General features: G+C 42.9%; 1 protein-coding gene across 2 annotated transcripts in view; it reads right to left on the bottom strand.

Annotated features, from left to right (window-relative positions):
• Positions 1-1,329: 1,329 nt before the first annotated feature.
• The window catches only part of CCNB3 (cyclin B3), a 51,338-nt gene continuing 33,829 nt past the window's right edge, over positions 1,330-18,838 (bottom strand). The window contains exons 8-13 of one of the 2 annotated variants that reach the window (XM_055565593.1): positions 9,779-9,916; positions 6,149-6,304; positions 5,174-5,257; positions 4,936-5,085; positions 1,862-1,992; positions 1,330-1,639 (exon numbers count right to left, since the gene is read on the bottom strand). In XM_055565593.1, coding sequence (XP_055421568.1) covers positions 1,567-1,639; positions 1,862-1,992; positions 4,936-5,085; positions 5,174-5,257; positions 6,149-6,304; positions 9,779-9,916 — 732 coding nt within the window. In that variant the 3' untranslated portion in view covers positions 1,330-1,566. The remainder of the gene's footprint in view (positions 1,640-1,861; positions 1,993-4,935; positions 5,086-5,173; positions 5,258-6,148; positions 6,305-9,778; positions 9,917-18,838) is intronic. The other variant, XM_055565594.1, reaches the window with a different exon arrangement.

Genomic DNA, 18,838 nt, shown 5'->3' with positions numbered 1-18,838 from the left:
GTAAAACAGACAATTGTTTCCCCTGATGAAGCTGCAGGATTAAAAACCGGGTACAGACAAGAAATCTCCTTTTAGTGAGGCTGGAGATTTGCAAGACGGCTTCCAGCCCAGTGCTTTTAACATGTTTATACAAAATTGGCTGTACCAGCTAAATCACTGCCAAGCAGCTTGGACCTCTCTGGCTGTACCCTTCAGTCACTCTGCAAGGCAGTGGGAGGGGACAGGCATAAACCTTATGATACTTGGTCACCAAAAACAAAGCAAGCTGGGAGACAGAATGGAAAATTAACACAATGGGTAAGAAAGCATCTAAGGCATGGCACGCTCTCCCTCCTGTGTCCAACTCATCAGAGAAGGAGATATGACCAGACTAGCCTGGGGACTTGGGTGAGAATTGGAGAGTCTTCAATGACTTCCCCCTTCTACCAGATACCTACCTCCAGGACTAAATTTCAAAATATTTGACAAGTGATAATCGGCCACAGAGCAATCACAACAGTTGCCAGTCACAATACTAGAACAGAGCCTTGGCGGTCTCTTGCTATGACAGACATTACCTGATTCAGTTGCTAGATTGTGGGGAGGTCCTAGAAGTCCTAGAGGCAAGACTGGGGCAGTGGCTCTTCATCAACTGGCACAGAGGATGTCTAAGTCCTCTGTTAATAACTCAAAAAAAAAATAACAACTCAAGTGGCAGATTCTTTACCGTCTGAGCCAGCAGGGAAGTGCTGTATCAGTATACCTCACCACAAACATAGGATAGAGAGAGTAGAACCTCCTGAAAGTTTTATGAAGGATTGAGCAAGTGGTTGATGCTTCCATTCATGGGACATCTTGCAGATTTCACCAGTGGAAATTTTTCCTCTTGACTGAAGGACCAAAAGAGATTTCAGTGTACCACGCCAAGTTGTTTTCAAATTTAGACTCTAGAAAGTCACCTAACTGCAAAAGTAGGGGTACATTTCAGTGAAAATCCTGATCCCTACCTTTTCATCATGTAGGAAGAAGCAAAGAAAGCAGGCAACCAGAAAAGGGGACTGATGGATATTGGGCCACACATCCAGCTGCCCCATATCTGAACACTGAGGCCTGTCTGTCTGTAATGGGTCTCTCTCTCTGGAATGCCTCTCCCAGCACCAGGGTGCTCCTTCTACAGACTCATCCATCAATGTACACCTAGCTCAATTCCTCTTCCTTTGAAGAGAAGGCCTTCAAATAAAGAGGGAAACTGGATAAGCCAGACCCTGAGGCACAGCCTTTACTAGGCAGAGGAAAATACATCTGTGGGCTACATATGGGGATCCTGAGCAATAAAGGGGAAGTGAGTCATTTTAACAACAACCATCATTTTTATTAAATTTATAATCAAATATTACAACAACTTTTCTTTTGTAAACAAAAAGATTTAAACATTTACAACATTATCAGTTTGGGAAAAGACAAACAGTATAAAAATGAGGAAAAGCGATGAAAAGACAAATCCAAAGACAGAATAAATACAGCCTATTTATGCGCCTGCCCAGCGCTGGTGGCTGCTGCTGGAGTACCAGACCCTCGGCCTCAGAATTAGCAACACCTCAAAATTCTGTCCAGTGCCAACATGTCCAAGGGTGGGATTTTGGTGACTTCAAAGAAGACCCTGCAAAAGGAAGAGGGGTCTGCTCAGTGTGAAACAGGCCAAAGCAAGGAGGCTCCATGGAATAAGTGAGACATTGGCCCTTGGTTCCCTATCTTGCTTTAACTCTGGAACGGAAAGTAAGGTAAAAAAGTATCTGAATCCTTCTTTCCCCTTAAGTGAGGTTAGTCTGGGCCTCCCCATGACGAAGCATAAACCCAACTTCAACTGGAGACTGATACTTACTTGTTCGAATACTTGGAATGTATAGCCTTGAGCCTATTGCAAGAATGAAAAGTCAGTAGGATGTTCAGCTGTCTGACCAAGGCGTGAAGATCAGAGATCCTGTAGCCACTGTAATACTCCAGGATAGGAGCCTGGAAGAAGCAACATGAACAGTAACATTTATGACAGGAAGCAGACCCTTCCTGTCTCCAACACCCAAGTCCAAACCTCCTATCCATAGTACAGGCAGAGAAGATAGTCAAACAATTCAGACTCATACAGCACAGATACTGGCCAATAATTATAGGGTACTACCTAGAAAAATATGTTTTATCTGCAAGCTAGTGGAATGGCTATATCCATATGTACCAGCTGGATACAAGGCCCAGTCATAGGTATTTAAACTGAAATCCACTAAGAATTCAAGGACAGGACAGAGTTTATAACTTAGGCACTCTCAGGTTAAGAGCCAATGGCTAGGCAAACCTCAGAACAAACTTGAGGTCCCAACAAAACAGCCATCAGGAACTTAAGGTTGTTCTTCCTCTCTGGCTCGAACAGCTATCATTTCACGCATTTATTTTCTCATTCAACTTTAAGGATGCCTAGCATGTGGCAAAAGGAGTATAGCAGAGTGTTTAAGACCAAAGATTCTGCAGGCAAGCTGCTAGGGTTCAGATTCCAGCTCCACTTACAACATGACCTTGAACCAGCTACTTAACTTCTCGGTACCACTGTTTCTAAATCTGCCAAATGGGGATCATCACAGTAATTACATAATAGGATTAAATGAGTTAATATACATAAAGCACATGAAACAGAGTCTAGCACATGCCCATACCATATGAGCTAGGATTAATATTAACCAAGCCTCATACACAATGCTGGGAATACAAGGATGACTAAGGCTCCTGCCCTTGAGGAGTCTGTAGTCTAGTGGGAGAGACGACATGCACACAGAGAATTACAAAATGTGTGGGAAGTGCTACCAGGGAAGGGAGCATGGGGTTAGAGGAAGAGAGCTGTAGGACCCATGACTTTTGTCTGGGAGAGCCACAGAAAGCTTTGTAGAGAAGCGTACATCTACAACAGGTGCTGAAAGTCTAATGGGAGTTCCACAGGTAGAGAAAGGAAGATTTATTATTCTGCAAAGCAGAAGTTTTCTTAAAACGTCTTAAATTATTCTCCCGGAACTCATTTTTTTCCAAATATCTTACCTGGAATTGGAGGCAGGGGATAAGAAGTCCACCAATTTGGATCCCTTTCCCTTTTACATGGCCCTGAGATACTTCTGCAGGAATCTCAGGGCTCTACTGAATACTGGAAACCACTGCCACAGGCAAAGGGCAGTCACTGGAATGCTGCTTTCACCTCTCACCATTCCCTGTTAATATGTTCCCTGCTCTGTCCATAGGAAATATCTTATCTGCCTCCCCAAAATCACAGTTTCCTTATTGCCTTCACGTCTTTTCAATCATTCTTCCCTCTGCCTAGAATATCCCTTCTCACATGTTCCTACTTATCTTTCAAGACCCAACTCAAAAGTCATATTCTGTGTGAAGCCTTTCTCATCTATGTATAGCCTTTCTCATCTATATACACACACTGTATGTGTGTATATAGGAGTGTATATATATATATACACACACACACACACTGTATGTGTGTGTGTGTATATATATGTGTGTGTATATATGTGTGTGTATATATACACACACACACACATACAGTGTGTGTGTGTGTGTATATATATATATATGTGTGTGTGTATATATATATACACACACATACAGTGTACAGGACTGTGAAGCCAGACTACCTGGGTTCAGATCAGGACTGACATTTAGCTGATGTTAGTACATCCACATAAAATATTAGAATACTGAGATATTTCTATGCTGGTTGGCAAGCAGTTTGCTGCCCTGAGCCTCTCAACCCTCCTCCCTGAAGACTACCAACCTTCCCCAGGATCCAAAGCCTGGGTCAGCATAGGGCCTCCAGGATCATGACTCCAGAACTATGGCCACATCCATTCTGATTGTAGAGTAGGTATATACTTTGAACAGACTCGTAGTTCTCAAAGCCTAGCTCTGCCTCTCATTAGCCAAACACGGGAACTTATTTCTTATCTGTCCAATAGGGATAATACTGTTGATTTCATAGGGTTGTTGTGAAGATTAAGTGACTTAATACACAAAGTGTTTAGACCACCATCTAAGCATTCAATAAATGCTAACCATTATTACATATTCTTTTTCATCATCGTCACTGCCATTTACTGAATGCTTTCTCTGTCCCAGGACATTTCAGGGCCTTGTCCAAGTTCACACAACTGTTTTTAGGGCTCTTTCTCAGCACACAGAGGTTCTTCCATCAGTAGTGGTGCTAGAATTTCTAGGCTGGAGGGGCCTAGGGGAGGTTGGGAAGAGTATGCTCATTTGTGAACACACTCTTGTACTTGGATTTCATTTACATCTTTAAAAGTTCATAGTTTTCTAAAGTTGTTTTTATTCACAATTTTTCATAAAATTAAGAAAGCATCAAATATACATTTTATTTATATTGGGGAAGGAGGCTGTGGAGGCCTTCCCCTTCAGAGAAGAGTACTATAGTATATGTCTGAGTCCCCTGTTATGTACACAGACATTACTTTCACTGCTCTATTCTCTGGGTCAGTACTTGCCAAATCCTGTTCCAATGAGCTCTCCTGTAGGGGGCCAACCTTGCTGAGAGGACTGCTAGGAGCAGGGGTGGCATGGGGTAAGGCAAGAAGTGGGTCTACCCTACCCCCTGCCACAATCAAAATAATTTCACATTAGTCTGTTTTTTGATATTGGGCTTTCAGGTAAGCTGTCTTTAGAACAAATGGTACTGTGACAAAGAAAAATGAAATAAAATACTTCAAAACCAGGGCTACAGAAAACCTTTAGGCAGCCAGGCCCCTAAGAGGTCAAGATGTTAAAGGATTCATAACAGCACATATGCAGCAGTTTTGTCACCGAGTCTCCCACAATCCTAACTTATACCTTCCTCCAGAGCTGACCCTGTGCTTTTGAATCCCCACCCGGTCTTCCCCACCGCCCACAAGTGTTTACCCAGTGTCCGAGCTTGTTCATGCAGAGCGCCAGGAAGAAGGAGGCAGCAGCGAGCTTGGAAGCCCTCTCCTGGACATAGTCATATTCCACCAGGGTCAACTCACAGATGAAGCGGGACAAGGTCAGTGTCTTCATGCTGGCATAGACACACTAAAGGCAGGAAGAAGACTGACTCAGCAATCAATTCAGAACACTGGCACAAAGCAGATGACCCCTGCACTCACTCCAGTTATCTTACCTTGGGCCTAAATGGTTCTCTGCCTGAGCGATGTGCTTCTGCCACCATGACCACACTAAGGACCCTGTCCCTAAAGCACAGAATCTTTAGGAGGGGGATTCTGAAATCAGCAATAGTATTTGCCATCTTTAGGATCTTAAGCCAAAATACCAACTGTACTCATGGTACCTCCCACCTCCCTTTTCTGTATACGCCATCCTTTGAAAAGCCAAAGGCCTCCAACTGCTCTCTTTGTACCAGGTTCCAGACTAGAAATCTTTTCTTGTTTGAATCTACACACACACACACACACACACGTATAATTTTAACATACATATATATTACATACATACACACACACAGACACATATATACACATATATATCCATGGTGGCTCAGACGGTAAACCATCTGCCTGCAAGGCAGGAGACCCAGGTTCTGTCCCTGGATTGGGAAGATCCCTTGAGAAAGGAATGGCAACCCACTTTAGTATTCTTACCTGGAGAAATGCACAGACAGAGGAGCCTGGTGGGCTAAGTCCATGGGGTCGCAAAGAGTTGGACACGGCTGAGTGATTAACACTTCATGTATATTTATATGTACATACACACACACACAAATCCTACCACAAAACACACTTGTAGAATAAGTGAATAATTACAAAATGACTTCCCTTGTAAGCAATATTCAGGTGAAGGAAGAGAACTTTGCTAGCATCTCCTCTAAACTTCCCATGTGTCCCTTCCTGATTAAAGAATCTTCTTCCCCTCCCCTATTCTGCCCTCACCTCAAGACTTTACAGGCATACCATGGAAATCTGCAATTTTCTCTGCCCACCACCACCACACTCCATAAAGATCACCCTTCTAGGAGGGTGGCTTGAAGAAACTCCCCTGTCCTCAGTTGTCCCTTTCCCTACCACTCAGGGAGCTACTCTGGGAATGGAGGGAACTAACTCAGCAGTGGGAAAATGAAGATGTGCTTCCGCCCTCTTACCTTAGCGTATCTGCGCAGAAAATGATAGGCGATGGGAATGTTGATATCAAATTTGAGGATTTTCAGGATGCTGGCTTCCATGGCGAGCATCTCATCTCTCTTATAAATGTCATTGCAGATATACAGGATGTCATCCACACTAGGTGGGCAGCACTCCTATGGGTGGAGAGGAGAGGCAGTCACAAACAGGCAAAGACAACCCATTCCTCTCTGCTTGGAGATGAAAGGCAGGGGAAGAGGGGGTGAATGATAGGAGGTAGTAACGTTCCCTGGAATAAACCTTCAGGGTAGCTCTGAGAGCCAGCATCTGGTTGATGTGAGCAGTCCATCTGAAAAACAAAATCAGAGACACAGGAGGAGAGAGGACAAGGCCTTTTGGGTAGAGTCTTACAGCACTGGAAGTGGCACAACACAGCACATGGACTGGAAGCACTGATCTCTCTTCTGATGAGTGAGCCAGAAATGGGAAATCTAAGGCCTGCTCTGAGGGGAATGGAAGGAAAGAGACCACAAAAAGGGGAGCTAGAGATGGAAACTAAGCCCACACTTTGTTTCCTAGTCTAAGGAATGAATAAGGATGTTTGGGAGGGGGCACTGTTGGGGTAATAGGCACTGAAAGAGAGACAGAGAGAAGGGCACAGAGGGAACCCAAGCAGAGACTGAAGGTGGTGGAAGGACATGCAAGGGGGGCTAGACTGGGAAGATCCAGGGCAGATGGCGGGTGAGAACAACACCTCTCTCCCCATTCAGGAGCACCTTCCCATGTCCCGCCCTCTGCAGGTTGAAATTTAGCTTTGGGGTGAGGAAGAGGAGGTAGGAAGACCCCTAAATCTTTTCTCTAGCTGCACCTCACTGCCCACTCCAGCATTCTTCTCACAACTTTTTCTATCTTCAGATCACAAACTGGACCAATCCTCTGGTTTTGCAGACAAGGAAACTGAGGCCAAGAGAGAGAGAAAGAGACTTGCTTGAGGTCACACAACCACCTAGTGACAAGGCCAGAACAAGAAATTCTCCCTTCTACTGCTCTACTTACCAGTGGCTCCTTCCTTTCTTCTCTTCTCGTATCATCTCCTTACCTCCCCTTGCAAAAGTCTTTCTGTACTTCTCAGTCTTGTGAGGGGAAGACACTCCTGCTCCAAAAAAACCTAGTGGGGGTCCTTTGTCCTGACAACCAAAGGACAGGCACTCCTGGTTCCAAAATTTGCTAACAAGAGCACCTTGCACTTTCCTTCTCCCTCCTGTGCTTGGCTGGCCAGGGATCCCTAGCTTCTTTTTAACCCCCTTGAGGTTGAGGCAGGGAATACTTGCTCAATCCACAAGGACATCCCTAGGTAGGCAGAGGGAGGAGCAGGGAGAGAGAGAAGGAAAGAGAGGAAGGGGAGCAAAGAATGGACTAGGAAGCCAGTGAGCAGGGAAGGGAATGAGCTAGAGAGGGAAGCAGGGAACAAGGGAGAGAGTGATAGAAGAGGAAGGGAAAGAGGAAGAAAAGCAAGAAGGTTAGGAAGCAAGGGCAGGAAGGAGGGTGGGAGGATAGTAATGAGGGGGAGAGCCAGGGAAAGAAGAGGTCAGGAAGGAAAAGAGGATGGAGTGGAACAAGGAACAAGCGTGAGTGAGAGGGAGTTGAGCAGAGAGGGAGCAAGGAGAGAGGAGGTATAAGGGAACCAGGGAGTAAGAGAGTAGGGAAGGAAATGAACCAGAGAGGAAAAACATCAGGAGAACGAGGGAGGGAGGGAGGGAGAAGAGAGAGAAGGAAGAAAAAGAAGCAAACAGGGAAGGAGGGTTCGGAGAAGGCAATGGCACCCCACTCCAGTACTCTTGCCTGGAAAATCCCATGGATGGAGAAGTCTGGTGGGCTACAGTCCATGGGGTCGCTAAGAGTCGGACATGACTGAGCGACTTCCCTTTCACTTTCATGCATTGGAGAAGGAAATGGCAACCCACTCCAGTGTTCTTGTCTGTAGAACTGTCTATGGGGTCGCACAGAGTCAGACACGACTGAAGCGACTTAGCAGCAGGGAAGGAAGGTGGGAGGAAGTTAAGGCGGGGGGGTCATGTTGCCAGGGTACCATGGAGCAAGGATGGGAGATAGGAAGGGAAGGAGCAAGTGGGGAGGGGAGAGAAAGAACCAGCAGAAAAAGAAGGGGGAGAAGGGAAAGGGGTAAGAGGGGAAGGGGGAGGGGAGAGAGAGAGAGGGGAGCAGGCACCAGCAGAGCAACAGGAAGGAGAGAGAAGGAAGAGCAAGAGAAAGAGTGTGCGACAGAGGGAAGAGAGTTAGCTAGGGAAGGAGAAAAGAGTGAACAAAGGAAAGGGAGGGAGGGTGGAGCATACAATGGAGGGAGAAACAGGGTGGGTAGGAGGGTAGGAAGGTGGTAGGAGGGAGGGAGGCATGGAGGAATGAGGGAGAGAACCAGGGTAGGAAGGAGAGGATCATGGAAGGAGGGAGCAAGTGAGGAGGGGAGGAGAAATCAAGAGAAAGAGAAAGAAAATGAGGGCTGGAAAGAGCAAGAAGTGGGTGGGCAGATAGAGGGAGAGAGGGAGGGAGCAAGCTCAGCATGGAGTGAATGTTCAAAGCACAGACTGAGGGATCAAGGAAGGAAATGAAAGAAGGCTGGAGGGAGGAAGGGAGCTATGGAGCATGGGTGGAAGTGTAATGAGCACAGAAGCAGAGTAAGGGCAGAAATGGAGTGAAGGCCAGAAGCAGGGATGTGGGCCAGAACTGGCGCAAGAAGGAAGCAAGTAAAGAGCAAAGGAGGGAGAGTTTGAGTTAGAGAGGGAGGTACTGCTAGATCTAGGTAGGAGCTAGTGAGTGAAGAAGAGAGTGAAGAAGGGAAGTGGAAAGCTATTTAGGGATACAGCTGAGGAGGGAACACAAAAACAAATCCACAGTTCTAAAGGTTTTTGCGCTCAGTAGAAGTTACTACTTCTCTGTTCCTAAACCATAAGGTTTTATACTATTAGCCTATCTGAAGGAAAAATGAGAGTTGAACAAGACCATTTAGTACCTGAGGAAGAGGAAAGAATCAGATAAAGTAGTTAGATGGATTATGGCCAGCTACTTGCTTTTATAATGCTACTTCAAAAGTAATTTACGTGGACTCACTACCATCTACACTAGGCCATTTTCTCTTAAATGTCTCCAGCACCTAGATTTGGAAATGCTTCCTTATACATGCAATTCAAGACTCCACCAGAAGGAGATGGAGTTGCTGGAAGAAGAAAAGTGGGTGAGGACAGAGAATTATGGTCCAGAAGGAAGCTTTAAAAAGAACAACTCATTTAACTAGGAATATGTCCACATACACACATTTTCAAAGAGGAAACAGGAGAACTTTGTTGATGCCAGGAAACAAATACACCACCATTTGCACCCAATACCAGCTTCCCTGCCATGGAAGACAGACAAAAATTTGATAGGAAAACTTAATTGTGTTCATGAATGTAATTGTATACACACACAGATACACATATATGCAAATGTATACACATGCATACATGTGGTATATATGTATATAATATATATACACATGCACACACATATATACATACATATGTAAATGTACATACATACATATATGGCTTGGAAAGAAATTGATTAATTTTCTCCAAGTCCCATGGATTTGGGCTCACCTCAAATTTTGCTGCAATCAGAAAAGCAGTGGAACCAAGGAGTTGTAACTTGTCCTTCTTGCATATTTCCTTCATAAGGTAGTGATCTACCAGCTTCACTGCCAAGTACAGGGTCTCATGACTCATCTCAAAGCTTATCTGGAGGAATACACAAACAATGCAGGAATTTGAATGTTGTCCAACTCCAAAGCCATATCCAGATGATCTAACTACCTGGTCTGTGGTATTGAGGACACTGTAACTACAAGACCTAGCCAGCTGAAACTGCTCTGAGTGCAAGAAATGCTTCAGCTAGGTGCCTGGTGTATCTCTAGTGCCTCTGAGGACCCTGGCAATACCTATCCCTACACATTTGGGTAAATGACAAATCTTACATCAGAGGGAGATGCTCTGCCTTCTCTATGAGCACCTTGGGTGAACCCATCCTCTCTCTTTCACCTCCAAAACTTAGATTCTTGCTCTCCGCATTTGCTACGTTATAGTGTAAACCCTTGGAGAAGGCAATGGCACCCCACTCCAGTACTCTTGCCTGGAAAATCCCATGGATGGAGGAGCCTGGTGGGCTGCAGTCCATGGGGTCGCTGAGGGTCAGACACGACTGAGCGACTTCACTTTCACTTTTCACTTTCATGCATTGGAGAAGGAAATGGCAACCCACTCCAGTGTTCTTGCCTGGAGAATCCCAGGGACGGGGTAGCCTGGTGGGCTGCCGTCTATGGGGTCGCATAGAGTCAGACATGACTGAGGCGACTTAGCAGCAGCAGTGTAAACCCTAAGCACTGACTTTTTGTAATGCCAGCGCCTGGCTTAAGTTTTGATTGCCAAAGTATCCACTTCAAAGAGACATCCACTTCAAGAATGGCTATGTCCAATGAACACACTGCCAGTCACAAGAAGAGACAAAGAGCCAGGCCATCTTCACCACTGAGGCTTCTTTGTTTTAAAGATCTTGGTTGGTTTTGATAACTGATCATTTGGACTGATTTTTTTTTCTCTTCCCAGGCTTTAAATTTGCCAATAAAGAATGAGCACCAGAAAGCCTAGGCCCCCACCTCTGACCCAGTAAAAGCAGAACCCCCTGGCCCGCATGTTTACATGTGTGTTGTTTCTCTCTCTCCTTCCCTCCAACCTCAACCTCACCATGTGGACCCAGCTGTGCTGTGTAATTTCCAAGCCCTGTAAGTAATAAACCTGTATTTTTTCAAAGTTTCCTATGGTTATTGCTAAAGGGTGTTTTGCTATCATAATACGAACCACAGAGGGTAGTCCAGCCATGACATTAGTTATTGATAGGCTGAGACCAGCACAAAAAACACTATTACCTCATACAATGAACTCCCAAAAGAGATGTTTATTTAGCTCTGAAATAAAGGGACTTGTTTATTAGTTTATTCATTCATTCGTTTCTCTTCCCAACTAGATATGCTATTAGAATATATGGACTGGGAGCAAGTACAAATAGCACAGTTTGTAAGTGAGCTGAGGGGCTAAAGAACCCAGAAAGAGATTAAAGCATTAGTAGCATAACCTTCCTTTCCTTCTTTCTCTTATTTATCCTTATTCTTGCATTCACCAACTCCAAGAAACTCTCCTATAGCCCTAGTCCCACAGTTAGTGCTAGCCCATATGGCATCTTTGTGCAAATTAGAAAAAAGGAGTCTCTCTGGGTGAATGCAGCCCTACAGGCACACATCTTATCAAGTAGACAATACTTTTATATAAATTAGCAAAAGGTGCCTTTGCCTCAGGGCATAGCAACCCCATAGTCAAAATGCACAGCTTAGCAAATAAGGATATTAGCTGGATTCCACGCCTGCTTTTGCCTTGCCTGGAAGCTGTGTGTGGGCACACTTTGCACTCATGGTGGTCCTACACAATCCTCACTGAGGCTTCTTCCTTACACCACCTTGGGTTCTTAGGATTCAAAAACAATACAATCTATCAGTGAGGCTTCTTCCTTACAACACCTTGGGTTCTTAGTATTCAAAAACAATACAATCTATCAGTGAGGCTTCTTCCTTACAACACCTTGGGTTCTTAGGATTCAAAAACAATACAATCTATCAGATCTGACTCCATATTGGGTCTGTTTTCTTTACTTTAACCTTTGTATTCTATTCCTTATTCTACAAGTTGATTAACTTGTAACTTGTACAGAGATGTTGCCTATAGCTTAAAGTATACATAATGGCCTATTTGCAGGAATCCTGCCCTCCTCCCAGGCCTGAAACTAAAATAAATTCAGCTCAAAGGAAACATCCTGACTCAGCCCACCTGTGAAAGACTGCCAGAAAGAAGAAATTAACATACCTCCCTGGCAGAAATCAGGAAATATTTGCAACACCTTATGACCTTTTACTTTACCTCTCACCTCCCCCACTTATGGCTTTCTACTTGACCTCTCACCTCACCTACTCTTTGTTTCATAAAAGAAACTAGCATCCAGACCCTGGCAAGATGGTTCAGACTTCCAGCCTTCTGAATAAAGGTCACTATTTCTTGCCCCAACACCTCATCTCCTGATTTACTGTACTGTGCAGCAAGCAGAATGAGCTTGGACTTGGTAACAGTCCAACACCTTAAACAATGTGTGAATCCCCTCTAACATCTCCACCAAATAGTTACTCAGTTTCTGCCACAGAACCTCCAAATATAACCTGGCTTTAACAGAAACCAGAACCTGGTTTTAACAGAAAATTCTTCTTTCTACTAAGTAGATATCACCCTTAATGTAAGCTTACTTACTTCTTTGGGCCTCCTTTTTCATTGGCTAATATTATTGACCGGAGGCTAGATAACCAAATGGAGGTCCATAAAAAGCACTGGAGAAGTGGATATATAACTGGATAGGCAAATAATTACCAGATAATGATTGAATACATTGGTTTAGCGATAGATATATTACATTTCTGAATAACAGAAATACCATGAAGCTTTTCTTATTGTTCCTGGGATATGGCCTGGATGTTCTCAGAAATCTGGCTTTATTAGTTTCCAACTGCTTCTGCAATAAATTATCACACTCAGCTGGTAAATAATCCACCCTGCAATGGGGGAGACCTGGGTTCGATCCTTGTATTGGGAAGATCCGCTGGAGAAAGGATTGGCTAACCAATCCGGTATTCTTTGGCTTCCCTGTGGCTCAGCTGGTAAAGAATCCGCCCGCAATGCAGGAGACCTAGTTCGATCCTTGGGTTGGGAAGATGCCCTAGAGAAGGGAAAGGATACCCACTCCAGTATTCTGGCCTAGAAAATTCTTTGGTGGCTTAAAACAATACAGATTTATTACCTTACAGATCTGTTGGTCATAAGTCCACTGGGTTTGCTGAACTAAAAAAATCAAAGTGCAAAGTGGGGCTATGTTTCATTCTGAAGGTTCTAGTAGAGAATCTTTTTTAGCTTCTAGAAACTGCCCATATTCCTTGGTTTGTGGCCCCTTCCATCTTCAAAGCCAGCAGTGGCCAGCGGAGTCTTTCTCATACTGCGTTACTCTCTGCCTCTCTCTTCCACATTTAACACTTGTGATTATAATTGGGCCCACTTGGATAACCTAGGATAGTCGCCCTACCTTAAATTCAGCTGATTATAATCTTAATTCCATAGTCTAATTTTCCATTCCCATAAGGTAACATACTCAGATTCTGAGGATTAGGATGCAGGCATTTTCTTCTGCCTACTACGTTTTCCAAAGGGACATATAAGAAAGGGATGGGAAAAGTTCATGCAGATGAAGAGTAATGACTATCACCTCTAAGTGTCAAGAAATTCAGGTCATATAATTATAGGGAAAAAAAGTGTAAAAATGAAAAACAGCAATTCTCTGAGGATGCCTTTGTGAGCAAACAACAAAGCTAGTGGATGCATAGCCTCCTTGCAGTACCTCACATAGGCACCTGGCCACCCATCAGTACATCATTATCAAATGGTAACATCAAAAAGTAGGTAGTATCTGAATGAATTGTTGAAATGTGGAGTCAATAAATATTTACATTAGCAGCTGTGTCAGTTACAGCACTCTTCCTTCCTTGAATGTGAGACGAGACTCTGCTAACATAACTCTACCACTACCACTTGGGACTACATGGAACAAGCCTAATCCTTCTTGTGACGGCCCCTCAGCTACTGTTTTAGTTATTATGTTTCCTATACATCTTCATTCTAGACCAAATAACTTGACTTCATCTATTTTTCACATGATACGGTTTTTCTGACTGCTCAGAATCAGGCTTCAAATCAGGAGCCTAACTTTGTGCCAGTTAGAGAAGAGTGGGTAATTCCAACCAGCTACACAAAATGAGGACGAGAAGCTTTTCATCATAGGAGCAAGGTTCTCTCCCTCATGACTGCCTTTGTCAGGCATATCCTTCCAATTCTCCAAAAAGAAGTCTTTTCCATATCTGGAAATGGATAAGAAGAAACCAAAGGAAGTGATAAATCAATCAAAACTATAGAAAATAGAAAGATTACTCTTAACATTGAACTTAATATATGTTTAAAATATGTGTGTATGTATTCATATATGTTAGGAAGCATATATGATAAAATTCATCCCAAGTTCCAAAACTCAAAGACCACCTTCTATAAAGATGAATAAACAGAGAAAATCTACCAGATATATGAAAAAGAACAAGTAATTTACAGAGAAAATCTACCAGATAGTGAAAAAGAACAAGTAATTTTTCAAGGAGAAATGCTTTGAGGAACCAGAGCAAGTGTCTATGTATTGAAATCTTTTCACTCCAAAGATACAGAATAAACTTTTTAAAAGTAAACTCTCAGTGCACCAGCCCTGAGCACCCTGTCTCATGCATCAAACCTGGACTGGCAATCTACTTCACATATGGTAATATACATGTTTCAATGCTATTCACCCTCACCACCTCCCACCGAGTCCAAAAGTCTGTTCTTTACATCTGTGTCTCTTGCTGTCTCGCACTGGGATGACCCTGAGGGATGGGATGGGGAGGGAGGTGGGAGGGAGGTTCAGGATGGGGAACACATGTACACCCATGGCTGATTCATGTGAATGTATGGCAAAAACCACCATAATATTGTAAAGTAATTAGCCTCCAATTTAAATAAATTAATTAATTATTTTAAAAAGTAAACTCTCAACTAGATCTGAGAGGACACTGAATCTATGAAAAGAGAATACTCCAGGATCTAGAAAGACTAATTTCTAATGAAAAAGTAGCTACATAAATAACATGCAATAGAGGCAGTGAACAGTATATTAGATTATGAAAAAAACCAAACCAATGATTCAAAGGCCACTTTAAGAAATTTTCCCAGAACTGAGAGGTAAAACAAAGTTGAGGATAATGAATAAAAACTTGAGACTCAAGGAGAACAGATTTTGGAGAGAGAGACACACACACACACGGGAAATCAAAATGAGAGAAAAATAATAAATAAAATTTTCTCCGAGCCAAAGAAAGACTGAACCTTTAGAGCGAAAGGACCCACAATATACCAGATAAAATTAAGGAAAACAGATCTACATATAGACATGTAAAAATAATTATTTATAGGGAAGGTAATATATTTAATAATCTGAATCTAAAAGTCTAGACTGCTTTGACTAAAAACAGAAGAAATAAACTAAAAGTATGCAGGTTATCTCATCTTTCTTGAGAGTCAATTAATAGATCAGGTCCAAAGGGGTTAGTTAAGTAAGCAACAACAATATCCATATGGTAGAATATTATCTATAAGTATAGATCTACTTATATGGAAAGATTATTAAGGCTTATTAAGAGAAAAGAGCAAGTGGCACATGACCTATTCATGCAACAAAAGATATCAAAAAACCCACACTCAGTAAAAAGCTATATTTTTATATACATGTGTATGTATATGCATTCATGTATTATTCATATAATTCAACATTTTTAAAGAAAGGATAGTCAAAAACGTAATAGAAGTGATAAGACAAGATACATTCTAAATTATAGTTATCTCTGAGAAATAAGGATAGAGTAAAACAGTTGTTTTTGTACATACACACACACAAACATATGAATACATATTTTAAACATGTAATAATTTTGTAGCTTAAAAAATTGTATAGAACAGAGTGGTTAAGGTGAGATGGAGGGGGGTGAAGAAATGCCAGGATAAATTATTTAAACAATGATTATGGGTGGTTATCACATTGCTCTTAGACTTTGATAAGTTAAGCAGAAAAAATAAATTAGCATATAAATTATACAATAATTAAGCCAAAATTAATTGATAGAATGATTCTTTTTTTTCTATTTTTTTTTAATTTTATTTTATTTTTAAACTTTACAATATTGTATTAGTTTTGCCAAACATCGAAATGAATCCGCCACAGGTATACCCATGCTCCCCATCCTGAACCCTCCTCCCTCCTCCCTCCCCATACCCTCCCTCTGGGTCATCCCAGTGCACCAGCCCCAAGCATCCAGTATCATGCATCGAACCTGGACTGGCGACTCGTTTCATACATGATATTATACATGTTTCAATGCCATTCTCCCAAATCTCCCCACCCTCTCCCTCTCCCACAGAGTCCATAAGACTGATCTATACATCAGTGTCTCTTTTGCTGTCTCGTACACAGGGTTATTGTTACCATCTTTCTAAATTCCATATATAAGTCTACAAGCAATAAATGCTGGAGAGGGTGTGGAGAAAAGGGAACCCTCTTACACTGTTGGTGGGAATGCAAACTAGTACAGCCACTATGGAGAGCAGTGTGGAGATTCCTTAAAAAACTGGAAATAGAACTGCCTTATGACCCAGCAATCCCACTGCTGGGCATACACACTGAGGAAACCCGAAGGGAAAGAGACACGTGTACCCCAATGTTCATCGCAGCACTGTTTATAATAGCCAGGACATGGAAGCAGCCTAGATGCCCATCAGCAGATGAATGGATAAGAAAGCTGTGGTACATATACACAATGGAGTATTACTCAGCCATTAAAAAGAATACATTTGAATCAGTTCTAATGAGGTGGTCATGAAACTGGAACCTATTATACAGAGTGAAGTAAGCCAGAAAGAAAAACACCAATACAGTATACTAACACATATAGATAGAATGATTCTTGTACCCTAAAGAGAATACATATTTTCTTCAAACATCAGTGAACTATTTACAAAAACCCATTATATCTGAAGCCATGAAGAAAATCTCATTAACTAAAAAAAAGCAGAAATTGTCATTCAGGTCACATACTCAATACAGAATACAATAAATCTAGATATTGGCAATAAAAGGATACACCAAACAAACTAAAGACAAGCAATACATTTGAAAAAATGATAAGCATTATTCTTAAAGAAAAAAGCCTTGCTCAAAGGGAAAATAAAAATTGCAAATTATTGAGGAAAAACAAGATAGCTACAATACTATCTTTCAAAACTGGTAGGATATAGTCAGAAACTTTACTTAGAAAAAAATATATAGTTTTGGGGCTTTTATTATGAAGTCAGAAAAACTTCAATTAGACTAAGCACTCATTTTAAGATGCCAGGGAAAAACAGCAAATAAAACTTAATAAAATAAGAATAAAATAAAAAAGATGAAAGCAGATGGTAATAAATTTCATTAAAAAGAAAGAGTTATATATTTATCCATGAGCTGGTTCTTTGACCAGAGGACTGAATCCATCTTTTTTGAGGAAAACTGAGGAAAAAAAGGCATGGAAATACATGGGAGAGAGAGAACACATCACACACATTTTGAATGAGAAAAGAAATAATTTCAAAGGATTGTAAAAGAATATCATATGCAATCTATAGTAATATCTGTGAAAATATCCATGAAATCAATGATTTTTAATGAAATATAAACTACAAAAATGACTCAAGAAGAGTAGTAGGACCTTAGGTGTGAAACTTTCAAGATGGCAGAGGAGGAAGACGGGGAGATCACCTTCCTCCCCACAAATGTATCAAAAATACATGTGCACATGAAACAACTCATACAGAGCACCTTCTGAATGCTGGCAGAAGACCTCAGACTTCCAAAAAGGCAAGCCAATCTCCTCAGAATGAGGTAGGGCAAAAGATAAAGATAAAAAGAGACAAAGGAGTTTGGAACAGGGACCCGCACCCAGGGAGCGAGCCATGAAGGACGAAAAGTTTCTGCACATTTGGACACCCCAGCATAGGTGGGGATGGGGGGGAGCTTCAGACCCTCAAGGGTAATACAGCAATAGGTGCTCAGAAGGCAAAACAGAGAATTCACCCCAGAGATGTTCCCAGCCAGCACTTCCCAGCCAAGAAGCAGCTTGCACACCCACCGTGGCAAGAGGGGGCCTGGGTGCTGAGGATTAAGGCTTCAGGGCTCAGGCCCCAGGGAGAGAACTGGGGTTGACTGCTATGCAGATATTCTGAGGGGCTAGCACAACACAGCTGAGGGAGTCCAGGAAAAAGCCTGGGCCTCCCAGAGAGGCAAGAGTCTGTTGCGGCAAGAACCCCTCACTCCCCAAGCTCACAGATCCCAGGAACCCACTTCCGAGAATGCCATAGGTGGGGTAAGCAAGGGCTGTGAGCTTCCTGACCCCAGAGGAAGGTATGCCTGGCCACCACCAAAGTATGCCAAGCCAGCAAGAGTGCCAGAGGTGGAACTAGATGTGACTGCAGTTGACAATCCCAGAGGGAGAATGCAAGCTGACTGGCCACTGCCAAAGCCTCAAAGCCAGGGGGAGTGCCTGAGACAGGGACTAAATGCCACCACTGCGGTCCTGACCGCAGAGGTAGTAGCTGCCACCAAGCCATAAGCAGGCAAAGGTTACTGCCCACACCTTCCGGGGAGCCTAAACTGCTTGGCTCTGCCAAGGGACATACAACTTAAGGCCAATTCCTGTGGGAGAGCGCATGAACCGCCTCCGACTTTAGCAACTTCCTGCAGGCCTGAGTCCCAGCAAACACTCCCCAAACACCCCAGCTGTGGCTTCCATAACCCTCCCTCTCCACAGCCCAACTGAGCAAGTGAGCCCTAAAAAGCTGCTACCTTTGCCCCCACTAGTTTGGGTGGGGAACAGACACAACAGGGCAGCCTACAAGCAGAGGCAGGTCTAAAAT

The sequence above is a fragment of the Bubalus kerabau genome, chromosome X (genome assembly GCF_029407905.1).
Source record: "Bubalus kerabau isolate K-KA32 ecotype Philippines breed swamp buffalo chromosome X, PCC_UOA_SB_1v2, whole genome shotgun sequence".
Classification (NCBI taxonomy): domain Eukaryota; kingdom Metazoa; phylum Chordata; class Mammalia; order Artiodactyla; family Bovidae; genus Bubalus; species Bubalus kerabau.
The sequence above is the reverse complement of the archived record's forward strand: the minus strand, read 5'-3'. Positions and strand labels throughout refer to the sequence as shown.